Genomic DNA, 22,613 nt, shown 5'->3' with positions numbered 1-22,613 from the left:
CTGAATATGGGGACCAAGGCAACCAGGGGCCATGTCTCTTCTTTTCCCAGTTTCTGTCCCTAGATGAGGACCCAAGATACCCAACTTTTCCTCTAGTCATTTCCTGAAGGAAAACTAATCCTGGAGTCCTCCGGGACTGTGACTGAGCAACTCGGTTATGCAAACAGTCATCAGAAGGAAGTCTGGCTCCTTGTCATTACAGACCATGTTACTTTGACCCTTGTGAACCAATGAATTGCCTTTTAAAGTGCATTTTCATTTATCCCCCAGAAAAAAAGAACTTGATGCATTGACTGTTACCTTTGAGAACAGCTCTACCCTTCTATATCCCCGTGGCAGTGGATAACGTCTTGTGTGATATGAACATTTCTTGAATTTACATCCGGGGGAATTGGAGGCCAATAGTCTTTGTGGAGAGGCCCTATGTCTGAGAAACTCTCTCCTTCCCATGGCTAAGAGTGAGAAAAAGACTTTCTTTACAAACTGAGATAATTTAGCTTATTTTAATATTTATTGTTTCTTTACCTGCATTTTTTTTCTAATTTAACTATTTTAGATTACACTTTTCTTATATCTCTGTCCTTTGGTTTTGAGCAAAAGGCACATCTTAAAAATATCGAATCAATAAGGAGGATGCAATTCCATTATGCATCACTTCCCATAAGAGGACCTATTTTTAAACTTGGACTTCCTGGAATGAAGATATCCAGCAGTTTATCAGAAATAATTAGACAGTTTGGAATAGGCATATGGCAAGTCCACAACTGCCTCTTTGGATACAAAGTTATATAAAACCATCACAAGAAATCTCTTAAAGCTACATGACTTGAAGTGACATCTTCATTTAAATCATCCTAGTGTGGTGGTTTAGGAAGGATACAGAGACAGAACCCCCAAAATAGTTTTTTAGAATCAATCAGGAGTTTAGGAGAACTCAACTTTCCAAACATAACTCAGTGTGTTAGAAACCATTATCTGGCTGACTGAATTCTCACCACTATAAATCAATTGTAAATTTTTTACTGGGAGTCTACTTTATCCCCAGCACAGCTCATCAGAGTAGGATGTATCAAGAAGAGTTTAAAAAAAAAAAAAATTCCGAGATGAGTTTGGCAGTTGGTCCCGAAGTGGTTGGACCGTGGCGTCACCTGCAGCTGGTCCAGAATGGCTACCCTGATCTTTGTTGATAAGGAAAATGGAGAACCAGGCACCTGTGTGGCTCCCAAGGACAGGCTGAAGCTGGGGTCGAGGCCTCCAGTCAAAGCTTTAGATGGGAGATCTCAGGTTTCAACACCACAGGTAGGCAAAATATTTGATGCTCAAGCAGCCATACCTAGAGTTGCCAGAAAGGCTTTGGGAACTGTCAACAGAGCCATAGAAAATTCATTCAAGACTAGTGGACCTCTCAAACAGAAGCAGCCAACCTTCTCTGCCAAAAAGGTGACCGAGAAGACTGTCAAAGCAAAAAGCTCTGTTCCTGCCTGTGATGACACCTACCCAGAAATAGAAAAATTCCTTCCCTTCAATCCTTTAGATTTTGAGAGTTTCGACCTGCCTGAAGAACACCAGATTGCACACCTCCCCTTGAATGGAGTGCCTCTCATGATCCTTGATGAGGAGAGGGAGCTTGAAAAGCTGTTACAGCTGGGCCCCCCTTCACCTCTGAAGATACCCTCTCCACCATGGGAGTCTAATCTGTTGCAGTCTCCAAGCGTTCTATCGACCCTGGATGTTGAATTGCCACCTGTTTGCTATGACTTAGATATTTAAATTACTTAGCATTTAATAGTTTGTATGTTTTGTATTAATAAAGCAACTCTTTAACAGAAAAAAAAAATTCCTATCTTGAGAAATTTACAATCTCACTGGCAAGAAAAGACTAGCACATGAAATAATTAGAGCACAATTAAATCCAAAATGCTCTAAGCTTAGTAGTAGTTCAAGGGTGGGGGGTGGGGAGGCTCAGTCACTGCAGGCTGATGTAGGTATGAAAGCTTGTACAACGGGGTTAGGAGTGAAGCCTTTGAAAGCCCCACTCGAACTGCAAAATTATTTTCTGGGAGGGGCAGTGTTTTAAGTGTTCATTACTTTTTAATGTCTTATCTATAAATTATTGATTAGACTGCTGAACACTGAGTTGTACTTGAAAGGAATAGCCAACAGCGGGTCAGGTAAGCCTGAAGGAAGGGAGGACCCAGAGAAGGTCTGAGAGCTGATGGCACCACTCGAGGGAAGGCAGGCCTGGGTGAGAGTCCCAAGGGTGTCAGCGAAAGGGTATTGATCCTTGGTCCACGTGAACAGAAAGATTCAAAGGAGCGAAGAAGAGGTAACCATGGGGAAGTTCCCCCCCAAAGCAATCTGTGCCTCCTCCAAGATTCGGGGCCAAGTTTGCTGGCCCTACACTGAGTCTAAAGGGAGCTGAAAAGTATTATGGTCCCCTCTGCCATTTCAAATAACCCCTGATCCTGGTCACAGTCCCTCCCTGGCCCCACCCTTCTTTGCTAAATCTCAGCCTTTAAAAGTGCTAAAGAGAATAATGAGGAAGACCTGAGTCACAGCAGCATGACTCAAGACTTTCAAGTAGAAATCTAGAAGAGTTTGCAGTAGATAATCAATAACGACAATTACCATTAATTGAGCAGGTACTCCGCCTGGCACTGGTATATACATTTATAAGTCAGTACCTCATTAATCTTCAAAATCATACTTTGAGATTGTGGTTAGCCCACTGTGCAGTGCTGGAAAGTGACCCTCTGGAGGTTATGCAATCTGCCTGAAAGGAAGTATTAGAATGAGCTCCCTCATTCATTCAAATGAGTAATTGAATGACCCAATCAATTAAGAATGCTCCATGAGAATGAAAGTGGCCCAAATTATCAAGATTTGTAAAGTGTCTGAATATTGGCAAAGGACTTTCATGTATATTTCATCTCTCAATTCTTACCACACCATGTGAGAAACCTTTTACTTTTGCTTTCTACAGGTAAGAAAACAGACACCGAGAAAAGCTACGTGACTTGCCTGTGATTTCTCAGCTAGTAGGAATGGGTTGAACAGGATTTAACCCCAGATGTTTGAATACCAAAGCTGCCACTGTTCCCATCAAAAGCTCCAAGTCCGGGAGTAAGAAGATCTTCCGGGGCTAAAGGGAAAGGATGCCCCCACATGGACGAACATGGTCACAACTTACAGAATTGGTTTGACTTTCTTCTGACAATTATTTTTGTTATTCTCCTCTACCTCCATTATCTCGCATACAAAACCTACCTGTTTTCAAGGGCATTTGGGTGTGTGTGGGATTATGAACAGCAGAGAAGGTGAACGTAGACAAAGACAGCAGCCTACCCTGAAATGAGTCGTGAGCAAGGGAAAGGCATAATCATGGAAATCTCAAGAATTAGGAGGGGTGTAGCCAGCAGAATCCCTGGGGTTTGTGAAAAAGAAGAAAAGGAGCAGAGAGGAACAAGAACAGACATGAAAGGTGGCACCAGGGCTTAGGTGGTTGGAAACCTGCCCTGTGTCTGCCACTGGGGATGTTACCATGGCAGTCAGGTCCCTGGGAACAGGCCTCTTTAGCCAAACTCCTTGCCCATCCCCCAGCAGCCACCCTACAAAGCCAATGCCTGTCTTGGAAAAATCTTGTGGAAACTATTAAGACAATGCAGTGCCTTGCTGACTTTGCCATTGGGAGCACCGGGAAGATCCCTTGAGCCAGACTTTCTTCGAGTGGAAGACTAGAGGAGTTGCTTCCATGGCAACGCCGGTCCCCTGCCCATTTATACTATCCGGGAGCTGGAGGACATCCCTAGAGGAAGTGGTTCCCCACCTACTTCACCAAGGCAGGGAAATTGCCAAGGACACACAGATGGAGAGGAGCCTTAGGGAATGTTCTATCTAGCCTGAAATGGTGCTGGAAGTTGCTATGGTAACCGGATTTCTGGCCCACCAAACCATGAAGGAAGGAGATCAGTCCGAGCTGAGGGGCTCTAGAGGAGCCTCCCCATGCCACGGGCAGCTCTGGGATCCCACTGGGGTTCTGTGGGGGAGGGGTCCCTCTCAGGTTAGAGGCATCCCTGGGAGCCCAGATTTCTCCTGTGGTTATCTGGAAGGGCTGACTGATTATGAGCTCTTTTCCATGAAAGGACATTGGTGGTGAAGTACAAGATCAAAAAGGAAAGGCTAAAGAAAACAAATGGACGGTTGCTGTCCATCTCAACAGTGGCTGTCATTGGGAAGCCCTGGAGTTGCATGGGTCATTCATAAAGTCCCTTATTTTTGTCGCTGCTGTTGAGCTCCCTTGGGCAAACCCTTTAACTAATAAGTATCTAATATTCAAATAGGTGGGTTTTGCCTCCTGGGGGGAGAAAAAGGAGTGGAAAGCAGCACTGGGAGTGGTTGTAGGAGAAAACAGGTTCTAACAGATGAAAATTTTAATATTCAGGTTATCCATGTGTGTGATTTGTATGATTAGTAGTTAGTCTGAACCATGAAATACATGGGAAAAAGGAATAAACATAGAATTGTTTTAGAAGCCAAAAGAGCTCAGAGTCCAAGCGTTTTGATTACAAGAAGTGTGTGACTCGATCAAAGCCCAGCCTTTGGACTCAGAGACCTCTGGATCTGAGTTCATTATACCTATTAGTCAAATCCACAGCCTAATATGAATGAAGGATGAATAAAACACACTCACATATCATTGGTCCTTTTTTAGGCAGCCTTAGTGAGGTATAATTAACATACAATATATGGAACATATTTAAAGTGTATCATTTGATAACTTTTGATAGATGATTACCCCCCTTGAAACCATCAGTAGATCAAGCGACTATATTCATCACCCTCAAGTGTCTTCATGCCCCTTTGTAATTTCTTCCTCCCATCCCCCCCTGACTCCCACACCTCAGCAAATACTGATCTGCTTTCTGGTAGTACAGATTTAGGCACGTTTTTGAAGGTTTTATATAAATGAAACCAAACGGTATGTACAGTTTGTATGCGTGTGGCTTCTTTCACTCGGTATAACAATCTTGACGTTCCTCCACGTTGCTCTGTGTACCAATACGTCATTCCTTTTTATCGCTGAATGTATTCCATTACACGAACGTGCTAGACTTTGTTTATCCACTTAACTGTTGGTGAACGTTTGGGTTGTGTTTAGTTTGGGGCTATGACCACTAAAGCCGCTATGAACATTTGCAAATAAGTCTTGCATGAACATGTATTGTGTGTGGTTTTTTTTTTTCCTGGGTACAAATTTAGAAGTGGAATGGCTGGATTGTATGGTTGGGTATGTCGAACTTTTTAAGAAAGTGCTACATTGTTTTCCTGAGTGATTGCACCATTTTACCTTCCCATCAGGAGCAGACGTGATGATTCCATTTTCCCCCTATCCTCACCAACCCTTGATATAGTCTGTCTTTTAAGATTTTAGCTATTTCAATAAGCATGAGGTGGTATCTGTGTAAACAGCCTCCCTTGCAACACGGAGGGGGGTAGATGGAAATTAACCAGCTAACAGGTCACGTGGCTAAATCTGCTTTAATGAGAAGTAGGAAATAGATTTATTTCACCGTCATTTTCCTGCCCAACAATGACACGGACACACAGCACGGTGACTTTAGTACAAGATACTGGTAGCAGATGATACGTCCCTCGATGACCACAGTTACAGCTACCTTGTACCAGGTTCTAATCATGTATCAGACACAGTGCTGGGGATTTTATAATTCTTCCCTTTCATCCTCACAACACGGCAAAGTAGGCATTGTTATCCCCACACTGCAGGTGATGGAATGGATGATAAGAGAGGTTAGGTAAGCTTTGCGCAAGGTCACTTGGGAATAAGCAGAAAATGCCTGGCCCAAAGCCAGTCCTGGGTGCAAAGACAGTGCTCCTAATTATTGTGTTCCAAGCTTCCCTGGTGGCTATGTATACAGAGGCTGCCTACCTCATGGATGGCATCTAGATTCATTGGAATAGAATTATAAAAATGAAGTCAGGGGAAATATTACTCATTTCCTTCTCACATTTGTCATTTACCAACAATATCATTATCTCATCACCAGCTTTAGGCCGTCCCTCTCATGCTTCTCCTCCTGCTGCTACGCCTTTCCCCGTATGATCTGATTCATTCTTAAATCCAACAAAGATTCTGTGATTTACATTCTATCCCACATACGTAGAAGGTACCCAGCCCTGAAAGCTGGTTTTATATCAGCCTCTATGATAAGAAGGCACATAAAGATTATATACGTATATGCAAATCTTGCTTTAACATTCGTAGGAATCCCCTGGGAAAATGATTATTCGGGTCAATCATTGATCATTTGATCTACCCAAATATCTATGTAAAAGTACTCAACCTCACTAGTTATAAAACATGCAAGTTAAAATAGACATCCTATATGTGTATATATATATATAACCAGAAGCACTCCTACTACTCAGGGTGGTAACTATTCTTCTAAAAATCTGCTCTAAGGAATGAAACTGAGACTGTAAATTCACCAAAAGGGAATTCATCACTGCTTTATCGTAGTGAAAACTATAAAAACACCTGAAATATTGGCCAGTAGGAGACCCATTAAATAAATCTTGGTATAATCATATATGCTAAACTATCATGCAACTATTAAAAATTACGTTGAAAAATAATGACTAAAGCTAACACCACCGTACAATATACAGGAAGCTTGTTAAAAGAGTAAACCCTAAAAGTCTCATCACAAAGAAAATATGTTTTCCCTTTTACCCTGTTTTCTTTTTACTGCATCTATATGAGAAGATGGACGTTAGCTGAACCTCTCATGGTAGTCATTACCATACATGGAAATCAAATCATCATACCGCATGTCTTAAACATACACAGTGATGTATGCCAATCATTTCTCAATGAAACTGGAGAAAAATTTTTAATTATGATTTTGAGACATATTTTAAAATATCAGGAAATACTACCATCTAATGCTAAGTGAAAACAAGCAGGACACAAAATTCTATGAGGACCATGATTCCAGTCATGTAATAGGAATCATATATATTGAAACTTCACCAGGTGTTTATATTTTTGCTTTCAGAAAATAAGATATGAAAGGAAAGATCCCCAAATTTGTAGCCATAGTGTTTTGTGGAATTGTAATTTTGTTATGTTTGGGTTTTTGGGTTTTTTTTTTTTTTTTTTTAGAAACACAAAGCAAAATAGTAAACGAGCTGGTGACTACAGTTCGTTGCCCAACTTCCGAACTCACCTCATGCACAAAGATAGAACTACAGAGGCTTGGAAGAGCTACCCAGATCGGGAGCGCCATTACCACGTGAGAGGCCAAGATTCTTCTCTCCAGGCTCCGTGGCATGGACTCTTGGCCTCCAGGATCTGTGAAAGACCACTGGTGTCTTATATGGAAACACGAAGATCCAATACAAGCTATCTTGAAGAACGCCGTTACCCCTTCCAAGGAAGAGGAAGGCGGTGGCCTGCCCTGAAGGACTTATTTCTGGCACTTTCCTTTGCTCAAGTACAGTGTGACTAGATCCTCGGCAAAGGGATCTTAGGAAAAGACCTCACGAATAAGGAGTCAGGGTCATGGGAGTGGGTCAGAGGAAGGACGATCAAGGACCCTGTGGGAGGGGGGTGGGGCGGACATCATGAACGTACAGCACAACGGACAGAAAACAGGCATCCATCCATCAACTTCATTCCCACTGGCACACAGAGTAACTCACATCCTGTGACATTGCTTTCAGTCCTTGATTCTCTCAAATACATGAAAATACTTTCAATCGGCCTTTCTGAAAAATACCAAGTAATGAGCCACATTTCCTTTCCCTTCATTGGTCTATGTTAGCAGGGCCAGTGTAAACCTTCCTGAAATAGAAACTGGCAAATTTCTTAAAACGTTTTTTGATGAGTGGTCCTCCCCACTTCCCTTTCGTATTGTTTTCCATGCCTCTCACCAGAAAAATAAAAGAATTCATCAAAATTCTTCCCTGATTGAGTATGTTTCCGGATGTGTGTGTGTGTGTGTGTGTGTGTGTGTGCGCGTGTGTGTTTTAAGCTACCTTCCCCAATTGAGGTTATTTCCACAACAAACCAAAAATAACTACACTGGGGCACCTGGGTAGCTCAGCCAGTTAAGCATCTGCCTTCATCTCAGGTCATGATCCTGGGATCCTGGGATCGAGTCCTGCATCGGGCTCCTTGCTCGGTGGGGAGCCCGCTTCTCCCTCTGCCTGCTGTTCCCCTGCTTGAGCTCTCTCTCTGTCAAATAAATTTTTTAAATCGTAAAGAAAAATAACTATATTGCCCATATTAATAAAAACTTGGGGGAAAAAAAAGATGTTCGATCCATGTTAGTCATCTGTTCCCCGGGCATAAAAAAACATTCAAAGAAGTGAATCATTGCCATGAGGGGATCAGAAAAACTGGCCATTTCAAATGCAGGATTTATTAAATGTTTCTGTTTGGTTAATCATCTCTCCAGGATTCATGCTGGCCAGATTCGATTTAGCCCATGGAAGCATTTGTGAAGCATCACAAGCAAAGTCTCTAAGAAACACACTGGGGGCGGTGGGGGGGGGGGGGCAGTGAAAGCCCCAGCCTCGGACAATAGGGCAGCGCAGGCCTGGAACGGAAAGCCTGGAAAAGTAAATAGTACAAAATTCCTAGTCCTCAAACCCCAGCGCTGGTAAAGGGGGGCTGCATAAGTTGCAGTGCAGGTGCCCAACAGGAAAGATCACATAAGGATGACACAGAACAAATTTCAGGACCCGTGACCCCAAAACTAGGCCCGGAGGACATGCCTTTGCTGAGTAGCAGAACTGGTGTCTTTGTTGGTAGGGGAAAGTGTTTCTGGATGCTGATGGAGCCTTTCAAGATGTGGATAAATTCCTGGGGTCCCTTTGGGGGAGACCCTCATTCTGGGCAGCCCGCTGACTCGGACCGCTGACCTGAGCAGAACTCTATGCAGCAGGAGGACACCAGCAAGTCTAGGCCTGTACCTTGGGAAAGAAAAACATCACCCAGAGAGTCTGGGGAGCTTTTACTAAGCAACAGGTTCCCAGGTATCAGGATGATATGAAAGCCAAGCTTCACTCAAAATCTCAACTGCAGGAAACCTTACCTAGGACTTGTCCCTCCTGAACAACAGCATGTCTGAGAGGTCCTCATAAAGCCATTTATTTCAGAAAAGATTCCAAAAATCTTCCAGGTCTTTGGAAGAAGTCTGGAAAAGTCCTTGATTAAATGTTGGGTTTTAGATGAAGATGGGATACAGCGTGAAGAAAGCCTCAGAGATCCTCGCGGTGGATCAGACGTGGCCATACGGAGAAAGTGATTTTAAGAATCTTATTTTGAGTGTGTTGCAAACTTACTGGCAGGGAGAGATGAAGACAGTGCGGCTGTCCATAGCAGGCATGGGCTGGAATGCTCAAACAGCAGGCAAGTCCACTTCGCCCACAAATCTGGAAGGAAGCAGTTCTGTTTAGAGTCAGCCTTTGTCTTAGAACCTTCAACGCTCCGGGTCCGATGAGGGGTCCCAGATGGTTCTGCGTAGAACCAAATTTCCTTCCGTAGAACCAAATTTCCTTCCCGCAGCAGTTTGCCCTATTTCCGAAATCTAGGGTCTTGCAGGGATACAATTGTTCAGGAAAGACAATTGCTTCCTAGAGATTCCTGGGATTAGAACATTTGGTTAATGAGCCTCAATCTTTCCATTCATATTTGGATGAGAATTAGGCTTGTCAGAAAGCTAGGATCTGAGGCTAAAGAACAAAAGGAACGATCTGCAATATTCATAGAAGGATATGAGGCTTCATATGAGAAGGATATGAGGCAGGGGGAAGGGAAGCATGTGGCAGAGACAAGCATCTGGAATGATACACAAAATACGGGTAGAATAATAGGATTTCGTGTACTCTTACAAGTGAAGGCAAGCAGTTAGAAACAAAAGGTAGATTTTCTAGTCCTTTCTACGCATATATAGTCAAAAGGTGTAATAAAAAATGCATATGTTCTCTGTAACAGATGTCAGAGAGAACCAACGCCCACATGTTAAATCTGAATAAAGAAGAAATGCTGCCCCTGTAGGTAGATGGCGAAGGGCAAAGAGGAAAAGAAGGTCAGTGGTGGGCAGAATGGGTGACTTGCCCAGAAGGGCAGCTTTGTCATGGCCCATAATCCAAGGTGGTGGGTACAGAGTAAAGGAGCTTAATTCCAAGGGGCTAACATTTAGGGAGCACCTTCTCGGTGTGGGGTCTGGAGACAGTGAAAATACAGAAATAAACAGGATGTGACTCCTCCCTTCTGGGGTTCACCACCATCTAATGGGAACCAGATATCTAATGGGATATGATATGAGGATAAGATATGAGGAAACCCAATCTTTAGGAAATGGATGTTAAGGGTGGGAAACCACTTATTCAGGAGGATAGCACTCTGTCCAAATGCACACCAAAGGCCGTAGATCTCGGCCCTGGCCAGTCCACCATGCTTGTGATTTAAGAGGTCCCCAGTTAAAAATCTCAAATCACAACCCCTTTGTGCCCCCTGGAAACCTGCATTGCGGTGCCTTCCACCTCTGAAGCTTTTCGGTATCTTGAGCCAAGTACAATGCCCAAGACTACAGGCTCTGAGGCAAAGACCTCCTTGACTCAAAGTATGGTTCCACCCTCTAGTGACTGTGTGGCCTTGGGCAAGCTTCTTAACCTCTCTGTGCCTAGGTTACCTTACTTGTAGAGTAGATACCTTCACCACGATGTTGTTGAGAGAATTGAGTAAGCAATAGCTATCAAACCTTTAGAAGAATGTCTGGCACTGGGTAAACACAGAAAAAAATGTTTGCTACTTTGATTCTAGGAGCCCTGATTAGGAAGTCCTTATTAATCATTATCAGCCAATACCCTAATGGGACTGAATAAGAAAAGATGAAGGGTTTAGGAGGGTGGGAGTGGAAGGAAGTCCAGTGAGAAGGTTAGGGTTAGGGTCAGGGAACCTCCACAAGGGCTCCCCAGCAGAGACTAGGTGCTTGAGGCAAGACCATTGCCGGGGCCAAAACTGTCAAAGGAGGCGCTTGCTCTCAAGTGGTGCGCTCACAAGTCTCCCCACCTGCCTCTCTTTTCCCATTCTAGTTCTGGATCTGCTTACTGTTCCTACAGTAGAGGAAACCTTGGGTTTCCCTGTCATCGTCTTTGATGGGAAAAGCAAGGACATGGACCCATATGGGACATATGGGAAATGAATAAGAGTCAGCCAACCAGATACTCACCAAACACAAGACCACCTCCCACAAGAGATCCCAAGAGGGATGCCCATCCCCATCATGGCTGCTCGCCACCAGGGAGCCAGTCTACAAGCAGAGGCCTAGCCAGATGCCCAGCCCCACCGGCCCGCCCCCGGCAACAAGAGCTGTCCACTGAGTGGGGTTGGGGGGGCGGTTGGAAGGGACCGCTAGGCTGGCAGCAGAAGGAGGAAAACCTGGCCTGGCTACCCGGGCTGCCGACTCTCTTGGAATGGTTCACGCTGACCTTATTTGATCCCGAAGAAGGATTTTCCCCATGGTTATGCTTAGGAAAGCTGGAACAATAACTTGAAGCTTACAGCCGAGAACCCGTTCTATCCTGAAAAGGCCGCCGGCCTGGAAGCTATCGGAAATGCCGAGGCGCCCCCTAGTGGTCAAGGCTTGTGCCCTGGCTGCAGGGAGCGCTCGCCACCTGCCACGCCAGATCCTGAGAGAGAATGGGAAGAACGTGAGGAAATGTACCTTCTCTCCTCCCCGGTGAGAATGGGCAAGCTGAACGCCTCCTGTAACAAGGGATGTGTTGCCTCATCTCTGCCAGACAATATGGGGGAAGGGCGAGATGATGCCAGGCAAAAAATGTTCTGCTTGCTTTATCCCTGTCAAGCCTCATTAAGCAGTTTCTGGGTCAGGGTAGGGGCAGAACCTCAAGGGGGATGCTGGGATTTTGATTCCTTGTCTGTTTGGCAGTGGACTGGAACATCTCTGATAATGGGATGAGGTTTCTTCCCTCACTTTCTCTTGGTCCACATGTTAGTCAAGGGACTGGAAGGAAAGCCTTAGGGCTGGCTCAGACCTTTAAGGACCCTTGGTCTTTGGCTTCACGCTGAGAATGAGTCATAGATTTTACTCATATTTATACATAAGAGTAATTAACATATAATGGTCATTTGAGGGAGTTTGCATGAGAGTAAAACACTTGGACTCTGGAGCCAGAATGCGCAGAATCAAATCCTATCTTTCTCAGTCACCCAGCTTTGTGACCTTAGGAAAATTACTTAACCTCTCTGTGCTTCCATTGTCTAATCTGTAAATGGGGATAATAACAGGAACTACCTAATGGGGTTACCCAGAGAATTAAATGAGTTAATGTACATAAAGCCCTTTGTATAGAACACGACACATTATAAGTGCTAAGTGCTAATTATTATTACTATTCTTATTGTTGCGCTATATGCTGGGCATATAAATTATTAGTAGTAGTAGTATGCATTATTGCATATATCACCTTCTTTCATCTCCTCCACAACCCTATTATTATCTATTATATAAACCCTATTATATATTATCTCCATTTCACAGATGAAAAAACTGAGGCAGAAAAATGCTACATTATAAGCAGCTGTGGCAAATAAGGCCCCAGCACTGCGGCTCTTTCTTGTATATGTCATCACAGAAATTCAGAGATTCATAATGAATTACCTAAACAAAAATGTGTAAGAAAGTGATATCAGGGGCTTCTGGGAGGCTCCATCAGTTAAGCATCCAACTCTTGGTCAGCTCAGGTCATCATCTCATGGGTCGTGAGATCGAAGCCCGCTTCAGGCTGCTTGCTAGGTGGGGAGTCTGCTTGAAGAGGGTCTCCCTCTGCCCTTCCTCCTACTTGCACATGAGGGCTTTCTCTCTCTCTCTCTGTCTCTCTAAAATAATGAAGTGATCTTAAAAAAAAGAAAGAAGAAGAAAGGAAGAGAAAAGAAGAAAGATCAGTACACAGGCAGATATCTAAATAGGGAATCGTGTGGTGAATAAGAAAAGGGGGGGCCAATCAGGGAAAGAGATGTCAGGAAATAACTCCTTGAGGAGGAAATGCTAGAGCCGGGTCACAAAAGATGGACAGAAAGAGGAAGAGAAATGCAAACAGAAGAGACGCGTGCGGCAGCAAGGCATATTCTGGAAGCATGGCTAGTGGTCGGGGTGAGGAGCAGGTTGACGGGGCTTGAAGAAGAAAGGAGGAGGCAGATGGTAGAGGGCTTTCTGTGCCCCGCTGTGCTCTCAGACCGACTGTCCACAGGACAGCGGGGAACCATTAGAGGATCTTAAGCAGGGAAGTGACTGAGAGAACCAGAAAACCCATTTGTCTGCTCTCTTTTACAATAATTTACAAAAATCCTGATGAGTAGTTTGGATTCCTTTTTTGCACTGAACTGGTCCTGAGATTGAGAAGTATAGGGGTGTTCAGCATCTCTGAGCCACAAGCCATTTTTCTAGTTAGTTCTGACCAATTCTAGGCTAAAAATGGAAACAACCATTGAGAGGAACAATAAAATTATTGGCCTCTTTTCTTCTTTTTAAATTATAATGTAAAGAAATGAACTTTTTTAAAAAAGATTTTATTTATTTATTTGACAGAGATCACAAGTAGACAGAGAGGCAGGCAGAGAGCGAGAGGAGGAAGCAGGTTCCCCGCTGAGCAGAGAGCCCGATGTGGGGCTCGATCCCAGGACCCTGAAACCATGACCTGAGCCAAAGGTGGCGGCTTTAACCCACTGAGCCACCCAGGTGCCCCAAATTACTGGCCTCTTTTATTCCTACCCCCCACCTCCCTGAAAGAAAGCCACAAGATGCACAATTTCCCATTAAAGGTAAAAGTTCTAAGTCAATAATGGCTCCCGGCTTCTGTCACGTTTTCTGTTCAGCACCATCACTACCTAACTCACTCGCTGGCGTACTTGGAGGGGACAATTCTAGGGTCAAGGAATCTGTCCTCCTCAGTCAAGGTCAAAACTAGAAGAAATAGAAAAGACTGGGACATCTATTGCTTCACTGAAACTCAACACGCCATTACCCGAACAAAGAAAGCTTTCCCCTTAGTTACCTTCAAAAGATCTGAGCACCAGTGAGACTTCCTCAACTGAGCCCAGAGGTCACCCGCCAAATAACGGAGTTACAGGTGATGGAGGCACATAGTGTTCCAGACTGAGCCCCACGTACCACATCCTCCTCCAAAGCTATGAACGGCCAGGGAGGTGACGGAATCAGGCATCATTACAAAATGAAGGTCACAGTAAGATATGTACAAATGCAAAAGGGAATCATGGTGGCCGTGTGAAGCATCAGAAAAAAGCTGACCTATTTCTTGACCTGTTTCACATGCATTTTATGAGTAGGATTGATAGCAGGAGTAGGAATGGTGATACCGAACATCACAGCCTGGGAATCCATGATCAAGTACAATTCCACAGCAGTCATTGGCAATGAGTTTTCTGTCTTTAATGCCCTATCTCTAGGGTATTTCTGTCTTTAACACCCTACCCTGTCTTTAATACCCTATAGTATCCTAGTTGAACTTTAGAATTACCTGGAGAGCTTTAACAAACTTTCCCTGTATACCATTCCAGACCAATTCAACCAAAATATCTGCAGGAGGGCTCTTAAGTATTTTTAGGAGAAGTCCTTGTTATAAAAGATCTCTCTATAAATTGACATCACATATGTGATAAGATTTCCAGGCCATCCTGATTGTGAGTGACAGTATCATTCCCGCTAGAACAGAAGTGAAATATGATGGGGGAAAAAAACTGGGAAAGCCATGGACTTCCAAGTTGAAGAAGAACAGAATACACGACCCCAAAATATGTCACTTTGGCATGTGGATTATTTGAGTTGACGGCAGTCAAGACTCAGCAGACTCAAGAAGAATGTCTACCTCTCCCTTAGGTATCTATAAGACTTTAGATGGAGGGCTTGCTCGGGTTAGAGAGCTATTGCTGGAGATAACTTGTATCTGAATGACCTATCTCATAAGGCAGGGCAAAGAGTGAACTATCTGCTCTTCTTATCGTCCTGGGAATCACCCTTCCCGCACTTAAAGCCCCAGCTTCCAATCTTATCGCTTAGCTCAGGATGGCAGATAAGCTTCAACTGCTTGACTTGCTCTTGGGTCTTGTATTTTTATGGGTCTTCCATTCTTAGGAAATTAGTTTTTCTCCTGTTGATGTCTATGTCATATGAATTATGAGACCAGCCAAAGAATGTAGGTGGATAGAAGGAAAATGTTCCCTCCCTGACATGAGCATCTCTGTAAACTAAGTTCCCTAGTCTTTCACTCACCAATTTCCCAGACAAGTTATTCAACCTCATTGAGTTGTAGCTCCTTCATTTGCAAAATTAGGATAATATGGCCCATTTTGAGGAGTGTGATGGGGACTAAATGCCTGTGTGACACTTGACACATAGAAAGTACTAAAACAAAATTAGCTGTAATGGTAACCACCACTAGAAAACAAAGATAAAGAATCAATACATACATAGCATCCCAAATACTGATGGTAACTAGATAGATTTGTAGCCTGGCCAGGCAAATTGCTTAAATCCTCTGGATCTAATTCCTTGTAAAATTTCCACCAGTTGAAAAGTTTGAGCTGGTTGTTTTCAGAGGTAACCTACATCTCCAACGTTGGGTCTTACGCAAACACCAGCACCAGGCTGGAGGGGATAAAATTCTCATCAGGGGAGCTTAGTGAATATGGCTGTCCCATTCCTAGAAGAAAGGGTAGCAGACAGTTCCACAAGGCGCAGCACCCCCGCAGAGCCTGGCCCTTCCCTGGCCGGCCACATCGGAAATAGACGTCTACACCTTCTCCAGCTTCAGCCAGCAACCCTATACCATCCCTACGTCCCACATTCCACAAATCTAGCAGGCACTTAATCAAGCATCACTAAGTAGTGACGTAGGGAGGGGAATGTAAAAAAAAGGACATTAACTAGAAATCAGAGAAGCCAATTCTCCCTGTTGCTCCAAAGCCAAGCGGGTGGAGGTCTCAACGTCTCTGTACCTCAAACTCCCCTCTACGTGAAGGGAATAGCAATACTTCAACTTACTTCCCTGTGTCTTGAGAAGGTAAATGATTTTGACCTACGAAAATGAACTCTGGGAACTCAGGAATATCGGAGGAAAAGAAAACCCGAGATGCTCTGAATCCACTGAAGGAAGATTTTCAAAGACCAGAAATGGATGCTATTCCATTTAAATGAGATCTTCAATTAAAAAAAAAAAATGCCGTTGCAAACTAGGGATGGCCTCAGAAAGCTGACAGTGGGAATGCCCATGAATAGAACTGAACGCACAGCACGGATAACACACAATAAAATGCAAATCTTGTGTAAGCCTCCTGTTGGGCGCCTCAAAGAAAGGCAGATTCTACCCCCCACCCCCACTTCTCCGGCTTCCCTTGTAGACACAATCAGCCCTACTGCCCACGGCACTTTAAGAAATGTATTACTGGTGCATTTGCATACATTAGCATTATCTAGAATACGAAATGGTGCTATTATTATGTGAGCAGGCTCGGTTTAAACGGGCTGTCAGTAAACTGCCTCCAGGCTTGGCAGCATCTAGTTGGTTGGCAGATAGAACCTTCCAACCTGCTTTTTCCTGTCATGTTTTTGACAAACATTATCATAAACCAGGTGCATTTTGAGCTGTCTCCTCATGGAGCATCTGCCTTATCCATCAAGGAGAGCACCCATTAAAAATCGGGGACATTATTTCAGCAGCTAATTAACCAAGCTAAATGAACATGTAAATTCATTTTCAATTCAACTTTCCATTCCTTTTTCCAGCTGCTAATAGAGGGAGTCAAGTCGGTGATGTGTTATGAATGGATGATGTGTGAGCTTATGTCTTAATAAAAAACACATGTCCGTGCAGATTTTTATGGCCAACAACTATGAAAACTCTGACAATTTTAAAACACCCACAACACATCCAAAAGGCGCTATATTGCATTTAATGATTCTGAGACGCTGATTATTAATACGAAAAGTTCTTTCATATACATATGAAAAATGCATTTGGCATCTGAGCTAAAAATACTGGAGAGTCCCAGGATGTCTCCCCTAGCAGCCGCCTGTGAACCTCAGTACCTGACCATGACCTCATCTCTCTTGAATGCCCCAAACAAGGATATTCTCCAGAAGGACGAAATCAGTGTCCTGTGTAAACACTTCTCAACATGCTTTATTTCAAAATGAACGGGAGAGAGAACAAGGTCTTTGAGTTTAGACTTACTTGATTTTTAAAACCGAGGAACTTTGGGTTTGCCATCTGCCCAGTCGCCCCCTCCCCTTCAGTATGAGCCCAACTTCAATCCTGGGAACTACAGAATCACGCTTGAGACGATGAATTGTCACTCAGAGCAAAAAGTGCTCTGTGAAACTGGGGAGAGCACGTCTCCATAGACGATTCGAGAGAGGGATCAAGGTGCTCAGGCTAGCCTGAGGTCAAGCGTCAATGTCTAGCACGGGGATGAATCAGCTTTCTGTGAGTGGGGACGCCAATGAACGCAGGGAAGAGGTTTGTTAAAAAAAAAAAAAATGGGGTGCCTGGGTGGCTCAGTGGGTTAAAGCCTCTGCCTTCGGCTCAGGTCATGATCCCAGAGTCCTGGGATCAAGCCCTGAGGCAGAGCCTGCTTCCTCCTCTCTCTCTCTCTCTGCCTGCCTCTCTGGCTACTTGTGATCTCTGTCTGTCAAATAAATAAATAAAATCTTAAAAAAAAAAAAAAAGAGTGGTTAGCGATCCTCCCCTCCTGGTGCCAGGCCTGAGTGCGACCGGACTCTGCTTCAAAAGTCAACCGGTCCCCCCTAGGACAAGTTAGTTCTGGAGTACGATCTGGTCCTGCACTTTGGAAAAGGCCGAGAGTTAACTCCGGGACGTGGAAAGAAAAGCAAAGGTGGAGAGATTCCTATGGACGACGCAGAAGCCAAGCGTCATTCCTCTGGCAGCCGGGCTGGGCACCGGCACTCACGCGCCAAAAGTAGGTACAAGATGGACAGTCTGGCAGCTGTTCCAAGTGCTCTGATTCCACAGGGCCCTGCCAACTGATGTGCGAAGGAAGAATTGTGTTAATTAATAGGGAATGTGTGTGAAGGAAATGATGATCACACAGCAAATGCTGCTCTGCTCAAAGCGAGTGGATTTGGGTCTTCTGTAGGGCTGGATGGGAGACAAAAGCATTTAGGAATAAAATCCTCTCCCACCCATCCGTCTCGGTACTGACTTCTCTGCCCTCTTTACTGGCCAAATAAGCCTAAAGAAACCACTCATTCGCCGCCTCTAGCCATAAAAGTCTATCGAATATCTAAAAGCTTCCATGTCTCGTCTTATAAGCCTGCTCCTCTGCCCTGGGGATGCAGAAATGACTCCAGGACCCCATTGTTGGCCTCTGGAATTCATGGATCACAAGTCAGCAGGTGAGGAGATTACTCTATGAGTAATTGAAAAGATGAGACATGTTCTGACAGCAGCGGGAATGTCGCAGAAGCATCTTCGAGAAAAGGCTCCGTCCACACCCCCTTCTTTGAAAACTAGCCATGCCCGCAAAGGGACAGGTGAAGGGACAGGGCACTGTCCGGCCACAGCGATGAGATGCAGACTAGAGAGGGGACCTCCGAGGAACTAAGAGATTCTTTGTCTTGAGAATTAGAATTGTAATCCAGAAAGGACTTTCCCAGGCCGTAGAGCTGAGGGGCTCAAGAAAGCTGGGGCTGGGACAGCCATTTCCTCCCGCCTGCACCCTGAGAAGCAGGCAGAGACTGGCTGCGGAAAAGGAAGAAAAGGGAAGCAGATACCCAGAGGGAAGCAGAGATAAGGGATTACCTCGGTGTCCCCTCAAAGATGGGGGAGCAACTTCAGATTCTGACTGGCCAGCCCCTGGTTCAGCCCCTGAGGAACCTACCTGGACTTCCTACCACAGGCGCCTTGACTTGGGCTGGACCCAGGGAGCCAAGGAGCTCCTTCAGGGAGTGCGGAGAGGAGGCTGGTCCTGCGAGCACGTGTGTGGGGCTGGGAGGACTGGCAAGGATAGGGCACCAGGTGCAGTTTCATTCCCTTCATCAAAACAGACAGTTCTGTGCGGTCTGTCCCATGGGTCTCCTGTCATTCTGTCACCTCTGCCTTGGGGACTGAAGCCCTCTCCATTGCCGATGGAGGGCACAGGGTGTGACCGAGGAACACTTATTCTAATCCTTGTTCTAAGACAGGGCTCCTATGACCTCGGCCTCATTCATTCCAGCTTCCAACTACTGTCCCTTCTACTTTCCCCCAAAGGGCTCTAGAAACGTTACCTGACGGCTGCTTCCTGAGCAACGAGTCAGCACACCGCAGTCCGTCCCTCGGTGAAGTCTAAGAAGGTCTTTTTGGACGTGCAGCTGGCGCTCCTTCATGTGATGCCTCCTGACAGAAGCCTCGCAACCTTGACTGCTTTTCAGTCTGTCATATACGTGTGTCTTGTTTTCACAGTTACACGCTGCTTGAGAGCAAGGACTATGCACTGTTCCTCTTTTCAAAGCCCTAATGTGCGGTCACCTCCATGTGAGAATAAGATCTTCATAAACAAATGACAACCAAGTCCCCTCAGTGCTCATCAGCTCGTCAGGACACGTGCGGACGGCGACAGCTCTGAACTCGAGCAGGCCTGCTCTCTTGCCACCAGCCCCTTCTGTCCTCCACCCCAGGGCAGGCCTGAACTCTAAGGCAGCTTCTCAGCACAGGAAGGGAGACCTCAGGGACCAAGAAGACCAAATCCTTTTCCAGAAGAGGAAAACGAGGCCCAGAAAATGTCACCCTCCCCACATCCTCTGCTAGCCAGTGGCCCATGCGGCCTTTATCAAATACATGTCTCCCTTTTGCTCTGTGAGGAGGAGGAAGCGAAAGAGAGTCTGGACACTTACCCTGCCTCTCCTTCTTTCCCCCGCCTCTAGAAGCTGTGGGGAGCCGGGCTTCTGAGGTTTCCTGCCGGCTCTCAGATGCTGAGGAGCCTCTGTCCCTGGCCAAACTCCTGGTCACCGAGCCCAGCCCCGCTCGGATCTGAAACCCGTGGGCAGAGGACTTCTCAGGACTTTTCAGGTTTAAACTAGTCTCCTCTGCATTTTCTGCCCGCTCCCATCCCCCAGGCCAGAGAAAACAGCTCCAGGATTCAGAAACCCAGGCAAGCTCACTTCACTCCAGCTCCCAACCTTACTTCACATGAATTTGTTCTGACTCTCTGACCACAGCAGTGGGCTCCCCGTATCTGTCGGGGATTCCGTCTAAGACCCCCCCAGTGGACGTGTGAAACCACGGATAGTACTGAGCCCTATGTACACCTTGTTTCTTCCTGCACATACATACTTCTGAAAACTCAATCTATAAATTAAGCCCGGTAAGAGGTTAACATCAGTAACTAATAATAAAATACAACAATTACAATGATATACTGTAACAAAAGTTATGTGAATATGGTGTGTGTGTCTCTCTCTCAAAATATCTTCCCATACTGTACTCACCCTTCCTGTGATGATGCGAGATGACAGAATGCCTAGGTGATAAGAGGAAGGAGGTGAGTGACGTCATCACAGTGACTTGGGTCAGGCCAGCCTTCTGCGGATTCCTCAGGAGGAGGGTCATCAGCTTCCAGCCCCCGGGTTCATTGACCAAGGTGACTGAAACTCCAGAAGGCAAAACTGTGCGTAAAAAGAGATTTCTGTGCCCAGATACTATAGCTTAAGAAATCAGCTCCTGGGGCGCCTGGGTGGCTCAGTGGGTTAAGCCGCTGCCTTCGGCTCAGGTCAGGACCTCAGGGTCTGGGATTGAGTCCCGCATCGGGCTCTCTGCTCCGCGGGGAGCCTGCTTCCCCCCCTTCTCTGCCTGCTTCTCCACCTACTTGTGATCTCTGTCTCTTTCTCTCTGTGTGTCAAATAAATAAATAAATAAATGAAATCTTTAAGAAAGAAAGAAAGAAAGAAATCAGCTCCTGATTGGGGGGAGGGTGCCCGAACCAGTTCCTCTGCCCACGTCCAACTTCAGACCAAGCACCTTACGCAAAGCAGGCACAAGATGGACAGTTTGGCAGGAGTTCAGCTATCTCGGTTCTCGGGAACTCTCTGGCAAACGCCTAGGCGGAGGAAGGAGTGTGCTAATTAATGGGAAATTCATGTAAAGGCGATTCGTGCCACATTTCACATCAAAGACCCTCTCGGGAAAGGGGGGCTCTGAAGAGAGACCCGGTATGAGGCAGGTCTGAGGTGTTTGTGAAGGAAGACGAGGTCCTGCCTTCCCTCTGGAGAGCCATACAGTCCCTCTGCCCCTCCTCCCCACACTAGCGAGACACTTGCCTCTTCCTCATCTCCCACAGTAGTGGAAATGAATCTTTTCAGAGCATTTGGTGCTCGGAACCCTCCTCTGCAGAGACGCCCAGCCAGCAGGCCCTGGGACCTTGGGTGCTGAGTCCAAGGATACGTATCAGCAGCCCTGCTTCCCCTTGGGGGTGTTTTTCTTTTCCTAGCACGCCCCCTCCCTCATCCTCCTCGGCTCACAGAGCTGTGCCTTCTCTGTGCACAGGCAAAGACACAGGCAAGAAAGCCAGCCCCATCGCGCTGAATGTCCATCCCTGCTTATGTGTCTGTCTCTCCCATAAGACTGAGCCTTCCCTGAGGACATAACCTGTCAGATTCCTGGGACCATACTGTAGGATGATGAAACATGTGGAATCAGTGAACAGAAGAATGCATTACTAAGCTCCAGGGATAGGCTCTGATAAACTCAGATTAAAGTGAAAATCACCACCAGGGCAAAGAGATACTGTACCTGAATATTTGCATTCGTCAGGCCTATCACTGATGCAGTGAAAGGAGTAGATTTTGAGTAACAGGTCCTTGGGAGGAGAGGAGTTTAGGGAAAAGGCGTATCAGGGCCAGAAGAACAACAGGGAGCCCTCAAGGCCTGGGTACAGCTGAGAAGGCGGAACGTGGTCTCTAGAGAATTTGCCAGAAATTTTAAACAATGTCGTTGATAGTATCCCCTTCCTGCCTCCCCCAAAATCTTTAGCTGATCTAAGTTTTAAGCAATTGTTTATTGAGAATGAATAATATATGTAGGTGTCAAATGACACATTTTTATAATCTGTCAAATGATGTATTTTTATAACTTACCCTTTAACGTACATTTATTGTATACAATGTTTAATTAGATGGGGTACAGCTCAGTGGTAGAGCATTTGACTGCAGAGTTTAATTAGGAGAAATCCCATTCTGTCATTGGCCCCCAGCACACGCCTACTCAGTTACACCTGTTCCTTCGGAGAATAAGTTTTTCCCAGTCCAGAATCTTCACGCCTGCTCTGGGTGGAGTTCACGGCTGCGGTCTCTGTGGTACTGCGTGTCCTTCACCTAAACAGTGAGTTCTAAGGAGACAATGACAGCAGAGGGATTGGAAAGACAGATTTGAATTCTAACCCTGTCATTCCATGGGATCCCTTGGAGGGATTTTTTGAAATTTAATATTTAAATTTTAAAATAGTGAAACAGGGTGTGCCTGGGTGGCTCAGTGGGTTGGGCCTCTGCCTT

At 45.4% G+C, this 22,613-nt stretch overlaps 1 protein-coding gene across 1 annotated transcript; it reads left to right on the top strand.

Annotated features, from left to right (window-relative positions):
• The first annotated feature begins 1,134 nt into the window (after positions 1 to 1,134).
• LOC123947278 (securin-like) lies at positions 1,135 to 1,824 on the top strand. Its single transcript, XM_046013392.1, has one exon. It carries the CDS (start codon positions 1,165 to 1,167, stop codon positions 1,768 to 1,770), a length of 606 nt encoding a protein of 201 aa, XP_045869348.1. The 5' UTR covers positions 1,135 to 1,164; the 3' UTR covers positions 1,771 to 1,824.
• Positions 1,825 to 22,613: the final 20,789 nt, after the last annotated feature.

The sequence above is a fragment of the Meles meles genome, chromosome 7 (genome assembly GCF_922984935.1).
Source record: "Meles meles chromosome 7, mMelMel3.1 paternal haplotype, whole genome shotgun sequence".
NCBI lineage: Eukaryota > Metazoa > Chordata > Mammalia > Carnivora > Mustelidae > Meles > Meles meles.
Note: the sequence above shows the minus strand (reverse complement) of the source record. Positions and strands in the feature narration are given on the sequence as shown.